At 38.2% G+C, this 24473-nt stretch overlaps 1 protein-coding gene across 1 annotated transcript in view; it reads left to right on the top strand.

Moving 5' to 3' along the window:
* The window catches only part of eys (eyes shut homolog), a 194179-nt gene that overhangs the window by 102933 nt on the left and 66773 nt on the right, over window positions 1-24473 (top strand). The window contains exons 32-39 of the mRNA XM_042502421.1: window positions 98-222; window positions 734-950; window positions 6940-7130; window positions 7912-8003; window positions 10975-11125; window positions 12276-12388; window positions 12869-13134; window positions 21438-21614. Of these exons, the coding sequence (XP_042358355.1) occupies window positions 98-222; window positions 734-950; window positions 6940-7130; window positions 7912-8003; window positions 10975-11125; window positions 12276-12388; window positions 12869-13134; window positions 21438-21614 (1332 nt within the window). The remainder of the gene's footprint in view (window positions 1-97; window positions 223-733; window positions 951-6939; window positions 7131-7911; window positions 8004-10974; window positions 11126-12275; window positions 12389-12868; window positions 13135-21437; window positions 21615-24473) is intronic.

The following is a 24473-nucleotide window of genomic DNA, read 5'->3' as shown; positions in this document are numbered from 1 at the left end:
ATCAATGTAGGAGAATCTGATTGATATTCACTTCAGAGGGTGGAAGTGGGAGAGCCTGGGCTCACCACGGCACTCTGTGGGCTTTTGTTCCTGGCAGGTTGGACAGGCCTTCACTGTGAGGATGACATTAATGAGTGCCTTCCACAGCCCTGCAACCAGGGGATATGCATCCAGAATGATCCGGGCTATGGCTACACCTGTTTCTGTCGTCCTGGATTTGTGGTGAGGCTCCCCACCTTATTCCCAATCTCCTTGACTTTTTTCTATTCTCATTTTAATATTAACCTTTACCCTTTTGAGTCCACTAATTTACTCAGCTGTTTAAAGTGTGCTGTTACATTTTTCTTTGTTGTTTACAGTCGAAACATTATTTATTTATTCCCATTGTATCAAATGCCTTTCCTGTACAGATAAGCAACGACTTGCAACATTTTTGTACTACTGCTGCTACATTTTAGATTTACGCCCCAAAAACTTGCTCAGGAAAAATACACATATTTTTAATGTTGTTATTGCATATTAAAATGATAAATACATTTAAAAGTCACTTATCAGACACTACCTTGCATCACATGGTTTTTAAGTTTAAAAACAGCCTTGTTTTTGTTACATAATGTCATGTTCCCTACTTAATGCAAACTTAATTATTCAAGCTGTAAACATTATATCCCATTTAGCATCGTGGCACAGAGTTACAGGACACATCTGAAGGCTGTTTATTTTTCATACACAGGGGAGGAACTGCAAGCACAACTATGATGATTGCCTGTTGAATCCATGTCCGCCAGCATTTTCCTGTGTAGATGGCATCAACAAGGTCAGCTGCCTTCCTCCTGTTACGGATGCTGTTCCCTTGGCGACTGTAGTCAAGAACACAACTCGCGGCTCCACACCCAGGGTGCCAACGCCAACACTCAGCCCGGCACCGATAACAGCTGAGCAGTCCACAGGTACGCAGCACACTGTGCATGCATGCAGTCTGGTATTTCCATTTTATGTAGCTTTATAGTTGTACTGCACTACATTTATCTGATAGCTATAATTACTTGTTACTTTTCAGATTCTGATTTTACATAAAAACACTTTATAATCTTATAAAATACAATGCACTGCTGATGAAAAAAACAGCAGTTAACAAAGTTTTTGGCTAGTGACTTCTTAGAAAAGAGCTGTGTCTACTCCGTCACATTTTAGATATGAGAAATTAATATTTAGCAATTTTACATTTTAGTGACATTTCCCCTCACATGGTTTCATAAAAAAAAAACCTCAAGGTATAAAGGGGAAAAAATTATCCAATATTTCACACAAAGAGCAAAACTTTAAAAGTGTGTCTGAAAAAAACTTTGAATTTTCATCTTTCCTTAGCTATCAATCATCTCATGACCCCTCTGATTTCTGTTGTGACCTTTTCGAGGGTGTCTGACCCCTGAGGTCGGGAACCACTGGACTAAACTAACTAATTGGCACTGAAAACTGCTTCACACTTATTTAAAAGGCTCCTTACACATTTTACATCAGCACTGACAATCTGATGATATGATGTTTATATTGGATACTACTACTCTATATTTTGCTGATTGCGCCCCTGTAATTTTACATAATTGGGATTTTGAATGCAGGAATTTTACTTGTAACAAAGTATTTTTGCACGGTTGTATTGCTACTTTTACTTAAGTAAATGGGTGTCGTTTTAAAAATGACAATTCTAGTACCCTTAAATTGATACCGATACCAATAGAGAACTTCATTTGAAACCTATTTTTCATGCCTCCGTGCCAGTAACAGCCGTGGCCATGGCCAACAAATTTAAAGCATTGTCAACTGTCATGGCTGCATATGAGTCTGGACAAACGAGTGAAAATTGTAACTGCAATTTGACTGGTTCATGGAGGCATTTAACCACAAAGCAGTAACTTTGGTGTCTACTTCACTGCATACTCATGATGTGAATGGAAGCTTTTGGTTACTTAAATGCTTCTAGACACCACAGGCGTGTAGTATTGCAATACTTTCAAACATTTTGATGGCATCTCAGCATGCTGAATAACCAACTATGTCAAGTCCGCCACACTTGACTTCACCACACCACAGACTGTTTGGTTTGTAGCTGCTGCAGTAATGGGCCACACTCAGTAGTTGTCACATTAAATCGAAGAACACTTGCAGTGATTGGCTGCAAGCAAAACCATACAAAAAGTCATTTTTTCTAGATCTGGGTACAAAAATGATCAATTGTAGTTACTGTTTGACTGGAAAAGTTTAGATACTGCTTGGCACTGGGTTATTTGGGTCAATGCCTTAACGGTTTGAGTACAGACACCCAGCCATAGAAAACGATCTGAATAATTCCTCCATCATTGGTTATATACACAATGCTGCAGTATCCTTATGCCCTCTTTAAATCCTTATGCCCTCTTTAAAGCAGATCTAAATGCAGTTTAGTTTAGGTCTTAATTGTGAAAGACGTGTGTAACTTCAAAGGCGACATACAGTTAACAAGTTTCAATTTGGCTTCAGTTCAAATTAGCGTCTCATTTATGAACTTGTGTCTGTGTTCAGGGTTCTTCAGCATACCTTTGATGTGAACTTTCTTGCATGAGAATAAACTCAGATCAATATGTATACAAATTATATTTATATAATTTTAAAAAGCACAGACTCATGGCTTTTGGAGAGGGAGTCATTCTGAATATGGCATCCGCTTAAATTAAATGTTTCTCAATTAAGTCAAAGCTCCCATTACTACGCTATTACTTCCATTTACATTTTGTGTCAAGAAAGTGACACTTAATTATTTAAGCTGATAATCCATTACACCATCAGTGTGTACTGAAGGTGGTCCAGGATTTTTTTTTTCCTTTTTTTGTGACAAATTGCAAAGCTATCCTTCTCTCGTCCTTCCCACCAAACATTTTTACTGCACAAGGTTTGCCAGTTTCGAATGAGAGGAGACTCCCACTGAGCTGGTACTCCAAATGTGATTTTAGAGCCTTGGGAGCATAGCGGGCGATGATATATTAGGTTTGATTGAGAGATTGTCGCAGTTTGTGCAGCTGTGGTGGAAGAAAAAAAAATCTGTTTAAAATCAAGTTCTGTATTGCACACTAAAGTGCATTTTCTATTTCTGTTTGAGGACGATCATTTGAAAGAGTGGTCAGTCCAATTATGATTTGGCACCATATCCTTTAACACTCAAACGAAGACACAGAACACAATATGTAATACATTATAGGTATTGGATTCAGTCATCTATGTGAGAGGAGGAATCCGGAGCACTGGGCACATTGTTACTCCTTGACAGATGAGGTCTGTCTACCTTTGAAACTGTTCACAGAGCTGTAAAACAGACCTATTGAACACAGACGAGCTTGAACCAATTCAGTGAGACACTCCGAAAATCACTGTGGGCCAAACATAATGGAGTCCTCGCCCACTGCACCTGATCCAGCCCCCATCAAGCCCGTATTGCATCGAGAGGGTTAAATGAACACACAAAGCAAAGATAAACAAACGCGAGCATCTACACACCGACACGTCTCTTTACTCTTTTACATACAAGTGCATAATCAAAGTAAATAAGTTTTAAAGGAAGAGGACCCAGAAACTCATGAGTTTATCTAACTAGGTCACCATCTAAACGCATGCAGTGCCCTTGGTGCTGCTTGAAATAGACTCAGACAGTGCTCCTTTAAACCTAGGACTGCTCCACAACCTTTGAAATATCAAGTCAATGGAAATTTAAACATAGAGGGGCTAGTTAATATGGTACACTGACAGTAGAGGATGTTAACAACTAAAGAGCATGTACCTTTTCCCTTAATGTTGATGTAGAAAATAAACTCAGCTCTGCAAAACTAGTAGCTACAAAGAAAGAAACCTTTCTACACGGATTGAGATGATTGTCTTCTGTTGTTTTTTTCTTGCACTGTACATTCAACGCTGAGCTTCACAGTATTTTAGCTCTACAAAATGAGAGCTGATGGAATCTAGAGAGGACACTGCTGGTGGAGGAAGGCTTACCGCAGCTAAGCCACGATTTGGTTGACTTTCCTTGGAGTGATCACCACAGTGCAGGTGGAGCTGTTATCTGTTGCCGCCACGTGTAGCAGAAATGAAATTACCTAAGCTCCTCGAAAATCAACTTGATGAGTAAGAGGTTAGCTGAAGGGTCGTTTCAAACACGCAGCGCCTGTCTCGGGGCACTTCACCCTGTTGACCTTGAGCTGAACATGCATGCGTTTGTTCTGCGCTAATTCGTGTAAGCATGTTTGTTTATGATCGAGTGAGCAGTGCCTATAAGCATTTTGATTAAGTCAGTGACACAACTTTGCCGGTGTTTCATGATGACGTCCACATGGCTTGAATATTCATGAGAAAAAGGCTCCTCAAGATGTCTAAATTTGTCTTTTCAGCTGCAGTTTATGGCCTGTGTGCTCCGGTACAGTAACTGTCAGTGCGGTGCGTCGGAGTAATTTCATCAGTTATTTTTAAAACCAGACAACAAAGATGTTATAAGACAATAGATATGAAAAAAGTCCTATTATATTTAGGATTTTATTCCTCTGTGTATGTCAGCGGTGTAATAATATTCTGCTAAATCTTCCTACATGACATATCTTGAATATATAAGACATTTTCTTCCAGTTTTTTAGGTACAGTACAGAGTGACCTTTTGCCTTCCCTCGGGGCACTGAAATTGCACGGGTCTAAGAATGGTCCTCAGCAGTATTTTATCTCTATTCTGTGACAAGTTCAATCAGTCAGTCTATTACCTTACCCAATAAATCAGGGATGAAACAGGGCTTACGTCCTGCCTTTTTTTAAATAAATGGGACATTAAGTCTATATCAATTAAATCCCGGCGCCCAAAGTCTACCCTCATATTAATTGATCTTAAGTTCGTGTTTCTCCAAAATATATTTTTCTAGCTTGTGCTTTAACCTGTCTGACATCTGCATGCCATTTGTGCTGCGACACTGCGCTCCACCTCTCTAAGTTGCATTAGATATGACTCATATCAATTTTCTCACCTCTTTTATGGACATGTATTAAGACTGTCCCTAATTAAATCTGATCTGAAAGATTTATCTTCCCACTGAGACAATTTTTTTTCTATCCTACTGAAAGTAGAAAAGCTTTTGAACAGAATGAGTGACAAACTCCTTGGTCAGCTTTATCTCAGTTCTCTTTTCCCCCTGTTATTGTAAAAGCTGTGCAGACTGGTACTGTGCAAAAAAAGATATTAAAAGTTTTTAAAAAAGGATACAGTTTAAATTGTACACATTTACAATTTAGATTCAGCCCACATGTGGATGAAAAATCTGGTGTGAGAATGTAAGGTAGCAGTAAAAACAGGAGACCTTTGAAGGAGAGGCTGAAGCTAACTGCTAATGAGGTATGATACTGCCTCCTGGCAGCAGCCTCAGACTGCATCAAAGACTACATCAGACTAAACAAGGCTTTAAAATTAATGAATAGCTTTGTCTCTGAGGGGTAATTTTCCATCATCAGCATTGGCAAACCCCATTGTCAGGAGTGAAGCAGAAGACAGCACAGCATTGTTGCTGCGTGCATTTATCCTCATTAATTCACAGATCACAGTAGGTCTGCTCCTAATAATTCTCACTTCTTTTTTTTTTGTCAGGGGATTTTCCTCGGGGTATTGGTCATATCGCTCTACAGAGAAAATGGCGGTATTTAGGTTAGCTTGTTTGCCAAACGCCCTGAGGGGCCGACTGTCAGATCAAAGGGGGTCTAGCCTATTAGGACTTGACGCGTAACAAATATTGATAAAGGTCTCACTCGCAGCTGCCCGATTAATCATGGCAACAACTTTAAAGGGGCTTTGCTGATTTCTCTAGTGTAATGATTTTTTTTTCCCAGATAAGAACAGACAGAGCATGAGACAGGTGCATCGAGGAATGCTTTTCATTTTAACAGGCTCTCCGGTTTGACTTTTCTGCAACAAATTGCACTACCTCCTTCAAATGAGAAATATATTGAGCATGAGTACCCCTAATGCCTGCCTCCAATTGCAGTCTGAGTCAGTCTTTTAAGTTTGTCTGCGTCACTAACCCCAATAAGCTTGCGGGCAGTGGAACTTTTACTGAAATATCCCGTAATTGCCCATTCTCATGGATGATATAAGCCAAGTTATTCTACTATAAAATGAGGCATGTAATAAACTTGTATGAATAAGTTCATTTCAGCCAAGACTCCTCTCTCACCTAATATAGTGCCATTTGCATGCTTCACAGCTTTTTGGCAAATAAGACTATTTACAGTATGCCTGTCCAGTGTGCAAAAGGAAAAAAAGAACTGTGAAGCAACCAAGAGCACTTAAAGCTTTTTTTTCTGCTTTCAAAATAATAATTATCTACTTTTTGCCTTCCCACACTAAATCGCCTGCACTGTGCATTAGTCTCTCTTAGCTGTATTCCATCCATGCTGCCAAGGTTATTTGATGGATACAGGTCCCATTTACATTTTATGCAGCAACATACAGACGAGTGGTGTGTGTGTGTCTGTGTGTGTCTGTGTGTGTGTGTGTGTGTGTGTGTGTGTGTGTGTGTGTGTGTGTGTGTGTGTGTGTGCGTGTGTGCGTGTGTGCGTGCGTGTGCTTGTGTGTGTGCACGCAGAGTAACAGAACCAGAAAGTCCATGCTTAAGCCGCAGTGGCAGCAAGAATCTGCCCTGCTGAGGTGTCCTTAGCCAAACTCTGGATCTGTAATAATTCTGAGGTTGCTGCTCTGTATCTCACCCGGTGCACTGACCTCCCTGTGGAGGAAGAAACTGAAAAGTTGAATTCTTCTTTCAGGGATCAATAGAGAACCTCAGCAGAATTGACAGTAAAGATGCATAAACTGCAGTGTGTCTTGCTTTTGTTTACCCCTTCCCACCCCTATTTCGGCTTTCTATATATTTTTTTATTTCCCAGATTCAAGCTACATTCAGTACTTTGGGGATTCATACCTGGAGTTTGAGGGTATTGACCTCAGCGCACTCAACAACATTACTGTGAGATTTCAGACTCAAGAGGCCCAGGGAACTATACTTTATGTGGACCAAGGACCTGCAAACGGTGATTTCTTTTTCATGAAACTCTTTGTCCAGGATGGATACTTGCAGGTAAGAACTCAAATTATGTCTGTAGCTATATTGCATTATTATTTGCCAGTTTAGTAGCCATTACATTGGTGTTCTTCATATTCCTAATTTTTGCATTACCACTTAGTCTTGAAATTTTGATCAATTATGCAATCTCTTTTTATGTATGATTATTGTTATTTAATATGAGAGGTATCTCCATAAGCAGTTTTGGCTTCTAACCTCTCGTGCACTATAATTAAACTTAAAAAGAAAAAAATGTCTTTTCTTAATGCATGTACGTGCAATTAAATAAACCAAACTAAACATAGAAAACTAAAAGAAAAAAATGAATTAAGAGAATATAATTCATGGAGCAGTTACATGATAAACACATCTTTAACCCATAACTCTTAAAAAGCAATGGAGACCTTTTGCATTTTTTATTTCCTTGGGGCAGTAATGATTTGAACCTTATTGGATTTATATTTTTTGTATAAAGTTACGTAAATCTGTTCAGTATGACCTCTGAAACTAACATATCGAATCAATATGCCTACCTTTGAAAATCCCTCCACACAGAGCCCTCAAGTCTGGAGGGACTTTTTTGTTAATAACTTCCTGTCTGAGCCAAACTGAATAGGCAAACTGTTTAAAGAGACATGCACATCAAGTGGATTTTTACAGCATAACATACCAAAACCAGATGGTAGAGATAGCTCAGTCAGGTTGAGTTGAATTCAACACATTTTTCATTAAGATATAATGACTCAAAATGTGCTCTTGCAAACGGTGGAGCAGAGTGATATCTCCAATGTTTCAGTTTGCCTTTTGCTGTCATGAAGAAGACGAGGTGACACAGATCGGCACGTTAATTCCTGTTGATGATGGCGTGGTTCACATGGTTAACATCAGGTATGTTCTTTTTAACATTGTTACCCTTTCGTTGCGAATGCTCAGACGAATGTTCCTTTTCAGCGTGTTCATAGAAAAAGAAATGCTGCTGCAATGTGAGAAAAACACGTTATATCAGTGAGTCATAATTTTATTTTACAGCTTTTAATTTACAAGTTGTGTATTAACAAAGACATCAACCCGGGTGCAGTGTGTTATGTATCTGCTTCAGGCGAGAATATATTTTCTGTTGAAAAAAAAAGAGAGGCACATTCATGATAAGCTACTTACAGAAGGTCTTAGTAATATACACATTTTGTTCAACTAGTGTTAGCACCTCAGGTGGTATTAAACTGATCCTTAGTTATCCACTCATTTCAAGTGTGGGAGACTTTTTTTTAATAGAGAAGGGCTGTTACTAATACCGGGGGAGGATATATAATTGGCAGGAATCACCAGACTGAGAATGTAGATGTTATTACGAATGAGCAAATGGGCTTACATTTTAAAGAACTAAAGCAAACGTCAGAATGTGCCTATTAAAATGCATTAGTGATCACTGACCATGTTTTATTGGCTGTTCTAAAGTCTTCATTTGCAGTTTTTCATTACGAAAAGATTAACAAGCAAGAGCCGAGCACAAAATCAATGTTTAAATGATTTAAAGTGAGGCTGTGGCCTCTTTAGTTATATTGTTCCTAAGCCTATGTGCAAGCTCGCTGCCAGCCCTCTCCATTATATTCTGACACGAGAAAGATTGTGGTTCAGTTTCGAGACACAAAGTTTATTATGTATGAGCTGGAGGCTGAGACAAAGTGCTCCACTCATATCAAATCAGTTTACTTTGCATTTGAGGGGAGCATATAGACAGTGTTACAAAGAAGCTATTTCATCTTTTTTGGTGGTAATTATATGAAAAGCATAGTTCTACAGTACATTACACAAAGAATACAGAGAACCTGTACAATGCATTAAATCACACACACACACAAAATTCAGAAAAATGGCTTTAGTGTGAAACATGAAATCATACAACCACATCAAAAGGTAGCTCAACAATCAATATTGAGCATTAGACAGGTTTTGAATGCAGCCCAGTCTAAATACAGCAGATGATTAGTATCGTAAATCTCATATTGTCTGCCCAAGAGAAGAAGAAGACATGTTTAGTAGAAAGGGAGGTCACACTAAATACTTGCAACTTTAGCCTGTCAGAGTAATTCTATTCTGAAATAATTGCATGTTTAATACTGTATACATATTTCCTGTATGTTCTGGTGCTATTTTAGTAAATAGACTACAGACAAATTATTATATGTATGATCATTGCAATCTTGTTAGGATAACAAAGGTAAGTTGGAAATTAATGTACTTTGTTAGACTGGTCTAAAAATAAATGAGAAAAAAGGTTTTCTGAAGATTAATTTTTAAAAGAGGTGAAAACAGATAAAAGGTAACAAGCCTGTGAAGGTGATTATGAGCATACTGTGCCAAAGGTGAGCAAATCATCTCCTGTGGAAACAAAGCTGAGTGGGAAGGTTGCCTCAAGTTTCTTGGCAGAAGGCTGCACTGCCCTAAATATGCAAGTACAGCTAGAAAGGCCTATCAGGTGTACGGGGCTGCATTGCCCCACCCCTGTTTTTTTTTTTTTTGGTTTTTTTTTTCCTGCAATAAAAATACAACAGCGGTATGAATCAATCATAATGTTCTGTACCAACCCCTTGGAGACATAGCAAGAAAGAGAGCTGTCATAACTAGAGGGTTGGGAGTGTGGAAAAATGGTTCCTGGTGTCACAAAGCAAATTCTTTGTAATTGTCTGACGGCCGAGTCCGTTCATCTTTGTCTGCTTTGACCCAGAGCTACGACGCCATGGCCATCCTCAACGTCACCGCCTAACTCATTATAGACTTTTAATATATCTTCCCGTCAAAGACGCTTTTCAATATGTTAAATAGAAACCCAGTGGGGCTGACTTCTCAAGGACAGTGAGCACAGTGCCCTCTGGCTGCTGGCCAGGCCGCTCTGGCAGACTGCTTCTAAATTAACCGCTTCTCCACGCTGGCTCTAGAGGAAGGACTTATGCAGCTCGGAGTTAGAGCCCCGAGTGTTTAGCCAGGATATGCAACAGCCTGCAAAGTACAGGCTTAACAAATCAGACTAGATTGCTTTGTGGACCTTCTAACTTCCACTGTGGGAATGAGGGGTATCAGGAGACACTGGAGAGGAGACTGTGCATGCGTGGCCCGAGTACCCTCGAGCTGCAGATGGTTAGTCCAGAATCTGCACTTAGGTAATTATCTGCTCTCCCCTGTTGTTTCAGAGTGGAGAATTGGTTTCTGAAATCTATGAATGGCTGTGGGGTGGGTCCAAAATAGTTGCGTGGAGGCGTATAGAGAAAACAATATGGAGGTCAGCATGCATTGACCACAGTATTTCATGTTAGCATTCAGCATTTCAATCTTGCCAAATGACTTACAGGATTTTTTTAAAAACACATGAAGTCAGTAATTTCATATTATCTGCAAGAAAAAGCTTCCACTTTCTTTTGTATCAATTAATCTCAGAGGCATTTGTCCTTTTCTGAAAGTTTTAAAAATCTTTTCGTAAAGACTTAGAAAATGTTTCTCTTATTATCAAGGTCTTTCATGAGATTTTTTTTTTGTATTTTTGGTGTCAGACAGGTCGTAATGTCAGCAAAAACTTTTCTTGAAAGACATTCAGTTCTTTTGTTATCAAGGCCAGAATAGTGCCTTCCTTTGTGGGAACTTGTATGGATACAGTACACAGACATTCTTTAGATATTTGTAATGTTTCTTACAAGTTTCTAAAAAGAGAGAACAGAGACATGGATATGTGAAAATGATAACTGAAAGACTTCGTACCTCTTCTCTTAGCACCAAATCACAGATTCAAAATGTTTAATTTAGTTCAATGACTGATGTACTTGTGCTTGCTGTATGTTTGACATGAAGTGTTTCTACTTTTTTATAGACAGCACCTGACCCCATGTGAGGCAGAGCTAACTCTTTCTGGTCATGAGAAAATCAAAAGCACAGCAAGTAATTACTGGTTGGGACACATGATACAGAGAACAAACCATGTCTTCACAGGCGGTCTCCCACAACGATATTTACCCAGTCAGGTAAGACAGTGTGTTTTCCTACTAATACCATATTTCTGAAAGACATACATCAAACAAAGTAATAGGAATATACATATATAATATATCACTAAAATTGCACTATAATGAAAACTATAAAAGGTGGGAAAGAGCTGCTAAAAACAATCAGTTGTCTACAGGGGCACCCCCAGAAATTTTTCAGAGGGATGGCCAGATGGGACCAATAAAAAACTTGGGGTGGCACATTAAAACCAAAAGCCTTAGCCCTGTTTCAGGAATTTGATTATGTTGTAAAAGTATACAGGCTAGTTAAAAACTAAGTTAGCCCTTAGAAACCTGGATCGACATCAGTTTTTTTTTTTTGTTTGCTTGTTTGTTTATTTTTTGTTGAGATGCCATTCACAAGTATGAAACCTGAGCAAATAGGTTTAGTTCTCTTCAGAAGCATGGGGAAAATGGCAATGAACAAATTACAAGAAATTGGTTGAAGGTGACGTAAAAACAACCTGAAAATTAGAAAGAGAGAAAGGAAATTAGATTTTTTTTTAATTGTAAAAATAAATATTCACAAACTGTATTAATGCTCATTAGAATTACATATTTGAAATATGTAAGACTAATTTGTATTTAAAATATTTTTATTTTTTTTTTTAGCACTTTTTTCAAGTCATTTCCTTGTTTGATTTCTTTTTTCTTTTTTTTTCTGCTCATTTTCAGGGATATTCTTGAAACTTTTTACTAATTTCTTGCAAATTTTGGGGTCATTTCTTGTTAACCTGCTCATCACATTCCTCCCATGTTTGTAAAAGAAGTCAATCTAATTTTAGCAGGTTTCAAAGGGTTAATATGAGAGTTAAGGAATCACATACCAATATACTTTGTTTTTACAGTTAAAATTATAAATTATCTGATGTGCACTGACTTATAGTGGCACAGTTAACTATCCTGTTTTATTGTGTTATATTTGTGTAGCTCTTAGGTGACTGTTAGTTCTTGAAAATGACCATGTCAGTTATTCACTCACCAACATTTAGCCTAATTTTGGAGTGTGTTTGTGCTGACATGGTTGGTACCAACGGATACCTTAGGTTGTCTACTTTCACAAGATGCCACCTTCACCCTGATGCCCCTGATTGTCTAAATAAAATATTGTTTGTTTGTTTTCCCTTAGAGAGTGAAACCTTTCCACAACTATACTGGCTGCATTGAAGTAATTGAAATTAATAAACTGAGAAGCTTTTACACATCTGACGCCATCGCTGGCAGCAACACAGACCGATGCAGGTAGAGTCCTTTAACAAAATTAATGGCTTCATCTTTTCTTGTGATTTAATTTTTATTGGGCATTTGTTGTTGTTGTTTTGGGTTTTTTTCTCAGTAAAACATGGTTTTTAGTTTTCCTGGCTCACACAAGAAAAAGATCAGTCCAACACATTACTACACTTGTGCGTTAACATTTTGATAGTTAGATAATTAAGTGTAACACAAGCACTAGCAGTCACGTTTTGCTTTATCAGATAAAGTGGGGAAAAACTGACCACTTATTGTGATAAATAACACTTAAGTTTCCCTCTCTGCCTGGGATTGTGGTCAAAAATCTGCCTACATGGTAAATGACTGCACTTTACATTAACCTCTCATTTAACAGTTAAAATATCTGCATGGGTATCTTCTTTATATCTGCAGTCTTAAAAGCAAATGATTCTAATGCTAAATTGCATTTTTGCACACTCACACCACTAAAACTTTTGCCCAATTTCACAGAGATGCTTTGTATGCCACAGAAGCCCCCACAACAAGTTCTTCAAGTCTGACAACTCTATCAACCCCCCCTGACACAGTGAACACAACAACAACAACAACAATGGCAGCTCCCACGCAAACACCAAAACATCCTCTGCATGAACGTCAAGTTTGCCGTGACGGTTTTTGCCGCAACGGTGGAACATGTCATCAGCAACTGCTGCCTGCTGGAGCTCTGCCTTCCTGTCACTGCCCGCTTCATTTTACTGGAACTTTTTGTGAGAAAGGTAAGCTTGAGCAGGTTTTTAGCTAACGGTCTTTTACAGTTTTTATACATGATACACACACATGCAGTAAAATGGTTAAAAACCTACTGCACTGTGACCTCCATAGTCATATCATGAAGAGCCAGCCAACAAATTATGTTGGTTAATATATGCTGAGCCTCTTTGGCTAATAGGTTTTTACTATGAGGGAGAATAGAGTCAGCTGCATTAGGGATTTTGAGCGATGTGAATTATTCAGGATATGATTAATGAAATGAAAGATCCATACAAGCAGCTTCAACCAGTGCGGTGTGTCTATGTTCACCTCCAACGCTCATTGAGAATGAGAACACGACCTTGCAGCACTTGCTCAACATTCAGCCAAAGCTCTCACCCTTGTCCCCACCAAAAATATTTATTTTGTACCAACCGTTCCGACACTAATACTAAGGAGACAGCAGCACCAGGCACACATACTAAGGAGTTTTTCCCTTTGCGATTTCTTCTGAGTGCGCTCGTGATGTAGCTGCTGCCTTCCTTTTCTACCTCTGTTGCTGTGCATGATATGCTTTGACAGCGGAGAAAACAGCAGCCTGTATTTTGCTGTTGGAGTCGTTCTCTGTCAGTGACGACAGCGGTAACATTAGAGTTGTACATTAATTGTGTGTGTGCTTTTTAAGGCAAGCCAAGCTGCTCGCAACTGTATTTCAAATGATGTGTCGTGATAGCCATGTTCCCTCCCCTGCACTCTTATCTAGAGTACATGACTAATCCTCATAAATTCGAAAGGTACTACTAGTAGAGATGATACAGTATGTTAACAGTTAATTATACACGATAAATCAGCTGGTATGTGGAGAAAAAAGAATCTCTGAAGATGTGTATGTGTGGCTTAAGTAAAAGCAATACTTTGTATCTAATGAGTTTGGAGATTGGCTTCTTTATGTAGCTTTTCAAAACCAAAACGTTTTAGGAATAGGGTTGTAAAGAAAAAAATGATCAACTTAAGTATCGTGATGTCATGATTTGTTATACTGTATCAATTTTCAAAAACACTATCGATTTTTTTTAAGATTATTATTTTTGGCTTTTTCCTTTATTATGTATAGGACAGATTAAGTGTGAAATGGGTGTAGAAAGTGGAGGACATGCAGCAAAGGGCCATAGATTAGAGTTGAACCCATGTCCACTTCAGTGTTGACTTTGGGACGTGAACACTAGTTTTCTGGGTTATAGTTCAGAGTATAGTTCAGAGTTTATTTAACCTGTGTTTAACATGTTAAGATGACAAAACAACTACCACATCTGCTACGTAGTATTTACCCACAGTGTGGAAACTTTTACAAGAAGCTAACCAAAGTTCACAGTAACGTTACCAGTTCTGAAATTATGAAATGAGATTAATAGTTTCGAAATAACTCTTAAATTCAAGTAGTAATTTGCCACTGTTACTATTGTAGACTATATACATGCAAGAGCAAAAAGCTTTTTCTGTTTCTCCACCTCATAGAGCATTCCACTAACAATACTGGCAGTCATGGGGTTTAAATGAGCTTTTCAGAAGCCACCAAATGCCCTATGTGCTGTACATCTCAAGCCTGGGGATATGTTAAAAGATGGACATTCTTATTAGTATTTTAGAGAGTTTCAACAATGAAAACTAGATTGATCTTCTCCCTCATGACCCCTGAACATGATTAAGGCTGATAACATAATCTTGTATGTACATGAAAATATGACAGAATGCCGCTCAAAGCTATAACATTAACAGTCATTAACATGGCTTTAGCAGCCTGTGTGTACCTGACACCCTTATCTGACACCTCTGCTATGTGTTCTAAAAATGCTAATTTACAGGTGTTTAAGTAATCTACTGAAATGTTATTTGTCTCTCCGGGCACTGTAACAAAAATGATGCTATTTTTAGGACTTCACTCTCATTTGTGTTTCCCGTGGGAGACAGCTTCGTGCTGCTTCCATAACAGAGATGCTGCTTTACAAAGCCAATAATTAAAGATGCTTTGGCCAACTTCTAAACAGCCAGTAGAGAATAAAGGACGTGAGTCATTCATTGATTCATTCACTCATTTATTCATTCATTTATTGCTCACCATTATACCTTTCAGGATCAGAGGACAGTGATCCCAAATGTGCTCCAAAATATCATCACATATGACAGCAGCACATAAACCATCTGCGTGGACATGTTGCCCATGTGACAATGTGTGAATTTAAGGCTGACCTTACTAATTGGAAATTACCCTGGTAGACTGAAGATGCATTATAACCTGTCTATGTGATGATACCAATACAATATATAGAGTAATTTTAAATGTCGGATCTGGCACATTCGGGGCCGCAGCCAAGCTTCCCAGGCTACAAATAATAATAATACTTTATTTATATTTAATAATTTTCATCTTTTTTAGTGTATGTATTACTAAAAAGATCAAAAGGTAATGGGAAATCAACACAAATGAACAATGTAGCTAACAAACAAAAATAATAATATATAATAAACAATAGGAGAACACAGTGTATGCAGATGTTGCCTTTTTTTTGTTTTTGTCCTGTGCCCCATTTGGCTTTTTGCCTTTTCATGTTCACTTACTGTAATACTGTCCACATGCACTCTGCTCTACCATATCCATGCGTCACTGGTAAATTCCCACCACCATACCTGTAAAATAAATCAGATGCTACATTCTTACAATTTTGTAGTTTTAAAAAAATCAAAGTTATGGGTCTTCCCATCAGCCTTTTCCTTCCCTGACCATAAAGTAAGTTCCTGCTTATCCTTCAACTCCTCACACCCATAAATTTTTCCTTTAAATACCAGCAATGGCCTTTCAGAGTAATTTCTGCTGAGTTTGAGGAATTTTTTTCCTCCTCAAAAGCAGTTCAGTCTCTCAGGTTAACAGAGTGCAATCTCATGTGAGCACTCATCCAGTGATGTGCTTTGCAACACTAGTTCTGATAGCAGGCAGACGGAGTCCAGGGGCTGTTTACATGCTGACAAAGTCTGTGAATGTGTGTTGCTCAAGCAACTTTGCGTGGTGACAACCTTGTCCTCACATCTTATTGAATTAAGAATAGACGTAAGAGAAGAATAAAGCCCCCGCTACCAGTTAATTATAGATGCGTCATCCTACCCAGTGACTAATGATGTGGACTTGTTTGTGTCCCAGATGAAATGCTGACATGTCATACAGTGTATATCTAAGAGAAACTGCGGATGCACACGGGTCTCTACATCCTCTTATATTATTGTTCAAGAAATACTTATATGCTGCTGATGTAATTAATGTTGAAGAGGAACATATAGGCTTATGGGGCAAGCGTATGTGTATAATTATAAATCACATCTAACATGACAACATAGATGTTTGTTAATGCAGCAGCTGACAGGAAATAATCAAGAGCCAAAGCTGTTTCCCTAGCAACTCAGTATAGCATTGAGAAGGTCTATAAATGTGTCGGTGAACATGTAGTTAAATGTTTAGTAATCATTTTCGTTTATGCTACCATATGCTTCTGCTCTGCTACATCTTGTATGTAAATATTGTACTTTAACTCCTAGAAAATGTCAACTGTAGCTACTTTGGAGATTTATGTTTTTTATACAAAACTTACTGCTATACTTATATACCAGTAATAATATTTGGGGACATTGTGCATCATGAGTCCATTTACAACTACATTTTTTTTTTTTTTTTACTCAGACTTGCATTCAGATCAACTGGCCACCAAGCCTATGTAAGTTCAATGTTAACTGGGCCTAGCAACTAAGTGCACCACTATGTTCACCCATGGACATTTTTCATTGCATTTTTCTTATATAACCTTTTCTCTAATATTATCCCTAATACTTGTAGTCTGAAAATCATACCCTCAGGATTCCTAAATATTCCATCACACTTTAATATCTTGATACTGATCAAGCTCAGCTTCAGAGTATAATATTAGATCTTCTGCATCATGGACCCCATAAAGCAAGCGCACCCGACTTCCGCTGGCCGAGCTGTCTAATTTACAATTTAAACTTTACTAGAAAACAATTGAATCATGCAGTTCTTCAGACTTCAAAAATGGTATCGGACCCCTTTTTCTGGGTTAAATTGTGATATTGATATGAATCAATTAACACAAGTTGTGGCATTCAAAAAAATCTATCTGCTGCTTTCCAGATGTCTCTTTCTCTATTGGAAAAAGTCTTTTTGGAACCCATAGTGTCACATCATGGACCCGGGAGTTGTAATTTCACTGTTTGGCCACATGTCAAATTTGCTTTTAAAGCGTGGCACTGTTCCTGCAGGCTGGTGTTCACCAGTTAACTGCTGAATGTTGCAGTTGCTGTTCCAGTCAGCTGAACAATGAGCTCATGAGTTGATAATCATCTGTAGGTTCATCACTATGAGCGACCTCTTTCACATTGTCACCTGTTTCACATTTTCATTTAACATTTAGAAATATGAATTATAGCCACTTTAAGTAAAATTTGGAAAGCAAGACACTTACCATACATGTAACAGAGTACTTTTACATTGTAGTAGTAAAAGATCTCAACGCTGTCTTTACCACTTCCTACTTACTGTAAATGTGAATAGTGGATCCCATATTCACTATTCAGTGCTGGATTAAGACTACAACAGGGATTAGTATCTATATTAACATTTCATGCACAGTAAAGATTTAAACTCGCCTTTGTAGTGAAAATATCAGGGGTCATACTGTAAATATATTTACATGCTTTTCTTAAAATGCGTACATACATATAATTTATCACAAAATCAGCTAAATTGCTACAATAAATTTCTTTTCTTTTTATCACATGAAGACTGTCAATCCAAAGCAGCTTTCAAACTTACTTCTCAGTCAGATATACTTGGTATTTTATGTGCAGCCTGTAAATAAGAAGCTTGACGTATGTGAGCTGTGAAGCTCTCTCTCATGTTTGGACCCTGGGGCTGCACCTCTGGTGGGGTGCACCGTAATCCAGGCCAGTGCCTGGTGGTTGAGTGAGTATTTGATGTCAAGTAGCCAACCATAAGACAGGTTTTGTCAAGATAAAGTCAGTTCATCTGGGCATGTCAGAGTTTTAAGCTATGATAAATTGTCTCTCCAAAGAAGACACAGTGGGTCGTAGACCTTGCCAAAGACATTCTGTCAAGTATGTAAGCATTCAATTGAAAGCTAAGTGATCACAAAAATTAGTTACAGAGTAAATGGCTGCAAGGTATGAAAGTAAGGAAAAAAAGAAGAAACCAGTGAGGCAGGAAATTATTCAGACTTGGTCTGTATTGATCATGACCTCCTTTTATGGCTCATTACCTTATGTCCTTACTTTTCATATATTTGAAGCTGTGATGTAGGTTGTTGGCCAGAGAGGAATAATAAAATGAAAGTTGAGAGCACAGTTTTGTCCCATTTATGTCTTTTCAGCAACTTTTACCTAACCACGACATCAATCCAAATAAGACTGTTTGCTCTTTTCTCATTTAAAGTGCCGCTATATTTAGGTGTAAACTATTTGAAAACCTGCCTTTGTCAAATTAATTGCTTCAGAATTTTCTTTTTGATATTTTGCCAATGTAATCCAACCCCACTAATAACCCATATTCCCTTTATACAATCTGAATACATTTTATACTCAACAGCAAAATGACAACAGGAGGTACTTAATTGACTCCGATTCAATTTGATTTGTGTAGTTTTTTACAAAAATTAAATTATAAAATGAAATATAAATTGGCCCTTGATGCAGGTAATGTTTTCCTAGATCAGGACCAGACAGATTCCTGTAAATGTTCTGGGGGAGAAATAAAAAATATTTTCATAAAGAGCAATCAGAAAAGACTTTTTTAGGGTGGTGAGCATTTTCTGTTTTGTGTTTGACATTAATGGGACCTGATGAGGGGTTGTCGGCTTCCTGCTTTGCCAACACAATGCTTAGGTGCTGCCAGCTCTTTTTGTGGGTATCTAGTGTGTGTTTGCTGTAATTGCTGGTGCCTTTAAAAATGAGCCAGCTCAATCTGCCTTGCTCAGAAATTGCCAACAAACATTACTGGATTGATTCATTTTTTTTCAGCCCAAGGAAACCATTCCTTCCACAACAAGAGAAAAGCAGTTTTTATTTTTTCTTTGTAATTTGAAGTATTGGCTTTCATGTCTGCTCCATTTAACTCTTTGCGCAACTCTGGAGAGTCATCCACTTTGATTGGTCCAGAAGAGAGCAGGAGTCAAAAAGCGGTGTTCACAGAGGCAAAGATAAACGGATTATAACCATTTGCGAAATGGTACAGCCAAAACTCTTCTTGTGTGTTGGTCTGGTGGATGATCATTAAACTGGACCAAGTCTGCATCTAAGTGGTCCCCAGGTCATTGAGAAGTCCCTGTCAAACCCTGAAATTCACCTTGCTGATATTTTCACTCACCATTTTACTCAGCTCCTTTTCACAGTCTAGGTAACGCCTTTTTCCGAATAGGTTGTTGACATAAATGGCACTCATTAAATGCATTATGTCCTTGAAATACGTTTATATACAACTAATTTGAAACAGCCAATTTGATGAAAACATAATGCCGCTCAAAGTACGTTTCCTAGTAGCATAATTAGGAAATGTTGTAAACGTACCTGACAAGTTACAAAAATGTTGATACTGAACATATCAGCAAAATGTTGACTGAAAATATTTTATTTGTTCTGACAGAATAGGCAATCATGAAATACCCAAAGCACTTTTTTTTAGTAAATCTAAACAAAACACAATGTTCCCTTACTGTACCTCACCCAAAGTGCTCATGATGCCTCAACCTAAGCACACTTCCCTGCAACTTTAGCACAGTACACTAATATCATCATCATCTGTACTATTCCTCCATTGCCTCTTTTGTACATACATTTTGTGTTCTTTCTTTTCTATTTTTTCATTTATGATTTTAAATTGCTTCTGTATTTTTATGTTATGTCTTATACTATTTAAATTCAATAGTTTTATTCTTCCTGTATGTTAATTGTTTTGCACCAAAACACCAATTCCTTGAAGGAAGTCAAATTCCTTGTATATATAAATGTACTTGGCAAAAAAACATGATTCTGATTCACTAAAAGGAACTTTGTCTTTGAACATAATCCAGGCAGGGATTATGTTGTCACCACAATATTAATATGAAAACAATTTAGAAATATACATACATAATTTCTAAAGAACAGGGTTGCCCTGTTGCCATGAATAAACCCATTGCACACCTGTCCACCAGTTATGTCTGACTCACAGATCAAGTAGCTCAACAGTGAATTACAGAGAAGCGCAGCAGACACTTAGTCCTCTCTTTTCTGACTGTCCAATATTACCTTACAATATCTTGATCAAAAATTCTAACAAAAATTACAACTCTCCTTAACCGTACCGACAGCACTGAGAGGGCGGTCATGACACCTCACTGACTTTCATTTTCATATATATATATATATGCATATATATATATACATATATATATATATATATATATATATATATATATTTTCATGATCTTCACAATCATGGAAACTTCCAACTTAAAGACCACCTGCTTAGTGTTATATCTCTATTAAATTTCTCAATGTTCTTTATGTCGCTTATCTTTAACTTTCAGTTCTAAATGCTGTCAGTCATTCTCAGGTCTGCTGTAAAAATCCATTTGAACCGACATCAAAGAACCAAAAAAAGTTAACCCAGGAGTCATGAGAGGATATTCATATTTCACTTACAATAATAGTAGTTTTTGTAGACCTACACATCCTGTGTATTATGGGTTCTCATCGGAGGATAATTTGCACTTTTCCTTGAGAGCTGGACTCTGACGGTAGAATCCCCCGAGCCGAGGCCGGGGTGGCCTATTTTGAATCGACTGTCATGCACCTGAACAGCGAGCTATCCACCAGGTGGACAGTGTCCTTTGTGTAAAAGCCAGCAGATCATCACTGGCTTGTGGAGTTGATGACCTGAGCGGGCACCTCCTCCAGCTCTCCTTAAAGTCATACCCCTCTTTCATCCAGTGGGAAATAACACACTAGCACATAGTCCTGACAGGGCCCTGCTGATTCTGCTCACAGGAAGGCTATCAGTGCTCCTGAGGCACACACCAGCCATTTCTTGCTGCTCTGTTGACTAGGAAAACCACTTTAGGGCATTGCTTTTACTAAATATGTCATTCTTCATTTAGATTTAGTCATAACTCTGTTATATTTTCAAGCACAAACATGTTTTCCAAGGAATTTTATGATTCTGCGTACTGTGTTTAAATGCATGTTATCAATTTGTATATATTTTTTTTCTTTTTAGATACCACAGTGTATATCCCTTCATTCGATGGCACATCTTATTTGGAGCTGCAGCCCCTTTCATCCCTTCTCCAGCCTTCTGGTGCCAGTAATAATCTCTCTGCTACTGTCAAGGACACCACTGTTATTCTCTATTTGACAATGAAAACAAGATCTGCACAGGGCACCATCCTCTACAGTGAGTACACTCTCTTTTTATTGCACACATTTGAAATCCCTTCAGCGCTGTGAAAGAAAGTTTAGATAAAGACTGGAAAATATGCACATCTGTATTAATATGTCCATTTTGTGTTTTGCTACTGCGGCAAAACCAAGTGCCCCTTGGGGGCAGATGAAGGTCTTGAACTCATTCATACAGCTATTTCCTTACATGTATCAAGGATTATCTTTATAGCAATGAAAAGCCCTTTGTCTTCGTGCTTTAAGTGATGATGCTATATAATATGTTTTTGCTGTGCTGTGTATGAAGGATATATGTACATTTTGATGTGTATCTGCCATACTATAAATATATAATAGGTGATACTGTAAAAGCTGTTGCACCCAAACCCTAACTCTCAGTCCAAACTAAACAAGACTAATCTAAATCCTCTCTGGAGGACATAAATGTGCAAAATATTTATTAGGCTATAAAAATCTTAGCTGGCAAAATCAATAGTACCTTTAATAAGATTATTATTAGTAATTCAGGTATTACTGTAAATATGCACAAACTGGGAAAAGTCTCTAATCCAACACCAGCCACTAAAGGTCACCATTTCAACATCAACATTTTGGGAATTACACCACTCATTTTCTTCCAAAGAGTTAGATTTAGAAGTAAGAGCCAGGAGATGCCAGGAGATGGTTATTAAACCATAGCATACACAGTCAGCCTGGCTCTGTCCAAAGGTAACAAAATCCACTTACCTGCACCTGTAACACTCAATAATTTAATATTTAGTGTGTAGAATTTAAAGGTTACAGAACTCTAACTTCCCCTGTGAGCCAAGCAAATGGGAGTATGGTGGCCAACGTGAAAACGCTAATAGAGTCAGTGTTCGTTTTTTGCCTTTCTGGGCTACCGCAGAAATATCATGGCGTACTCCATGGGAGAGGGCCACTCCACATATAGATATAAACAGCTCATTCTAAGGTGTCAAAAACACAAAGTCCTATTTTCAAGAGATTATAAACTTGTAAAAATATAGTTATGAATATTATCTACCATTTCTGCCGATAAATGCCCCTAAATCCCGCACAGTGAACCTTTAACATGTTATATCGCATTCTTTTAATCCACACAAAAACCAAAGTGTGAAGACAACACATCAATGGGGTTATGTTCTGGAGTATTTCTTGGCCAGGTGCAGTGATTTCTTCAAGTTGCCTGACAACTGTACAAGACTCCACAAAGGAACTGCACCTGTTTTACAGTCTTTACTGCTGGCTGGACCTACAGTATATATTTACTGTACAGACACAAAAGTGATGTCAATGTTCTCATCTAACTCTTGGCAAGAAAATAAATAAGCACATCTTCAGAAACGTCAAACTATTTTATATAATCGTTTTCTGTGGATAAATGTCATGAGGATGTCCATTCAATAAACTGTGGGCGAAACAGATTCAGTGCAGCTACAGTAGACTTAACTCACAAAAGAAAAATGTTATTATAGTTGTGATGTCAGCCCCTAAAAAGAAAAAGGCTAGTCGACTCTGTCTAGACATTTTATAAATAACTGGCATTTTCTTGCCTGAAAAACTTCCCCTCTAGTTCATGCAATGCTGATCATGTCTGCGTATGAATGCAGACTCAGGAGGCAACAGGAAAAGATTCAGTATCCGAAGCGTTATGGTTTTTTGTTTGTAGTCTGAGTAATATTGACCAATCACGTTTGAACAGGCATACAGTTTATACAGCTAAACAGTGTTGTCTGTGTTGAGAAGCGTAAAACTTTGGGCAAAATTCAATTTGGAACAGGTTGACTGTCTGTCTGACAATTTAACATTGTAGTAGCTTAATTTTTTACATTTATCTGAATTTATATGAAGAAAAATCCAGGCCGGACCTATAACCTGCACAGTTTCTGTCCAAGCCCAACCTGAGCCTGACCGACAGCAACAGTTTTGGGCCCGAGCCAGGTTAAATACTCAAAATTTGTATTAAAAATTGGGCCTGCATTACATTACATTTTATATATTATTAAAAAAAATCTTCGCATTAAAAGATGTATTACAAGCTAAGGGCTGGCGTGTTTCCTCGCACCACTTCTCCATCTCTTTCTTCTGTTAGTTGTCTGTCAATTCATGCGTGACACATTTGGCAAAGCAGGCTGCCCCCCTTGGTGCGTCTATTATGCGCAGCAATCCATGGCGATGCAGCTCGCAGATGATAATTACTGCTCACTGCTGCATATTACGCACATCTCTCTCAATGCTGGAGAGGCCGAAGCAAACACTTCCAACCAAATCGCCTTGCAGCCCCCCTTTCTTTTTCTCTTTTTCTTTCTCTCGTTTTCCATCACTCTGTCATGCGCACTCTCCCTCTATCTGCCTCCTCTTTTTCTCTCCTTCCCTCTTGATTCAGTCCATGATGGTCTAGCTATGACGACGGCCACGCATGTAGATGCAGCAGCCTGGAGCTCCTCAAAATCTTTGCTACGTTTTTACTATATATTGAAGAGAAGGAGGATAACCAGCATCAGGGCAAGGTTGACCCAACTTGGACCGAGAGCTGTTCCCCTACCAAGCCTTCTTCTGGCTAATGTCCGGTTGTAGGAGAAAAAAGTAGATGAGATGTGGATGAGGTGTGATTGAGGCTTACTCAGCAATGGTAAATCAGAGACTGCTCTGCGCACATCTTCACAAAGACATGGTGAACCCAAGCTATTGCACTGGATAGATGGGCCTTGTTGGTAGCCATAAGGACACAAGACTGATTCAAATTCAAAACATGCACAGCATGAACTGAATGATGCCACCAGCAGCAACATGTCCAAGCAACCAGATGTAATCTTCATAGTAGCTGCTGATTTTAATCAACTCATTCTATAAC

Source organism: Plectropomus leopardus, chromosome 15, assembly GCF_008729295.1.
Source record: "Plectropomus leopardus isolate mb chromosome 15, YSFRI_Pleo_2.0, whole genome shotgun sequence".
Lineage (NCBI taxonomy): Eukaryota > Metazoa > Chordata > Actinopteri > Perciformes > Serranidae > Plectropomus > Plectropomus leopardus.
Note: the sequence above shows the minus strand (reverse complement) of the source record. Positions and strands in the feature narration are given on the sequence as shown.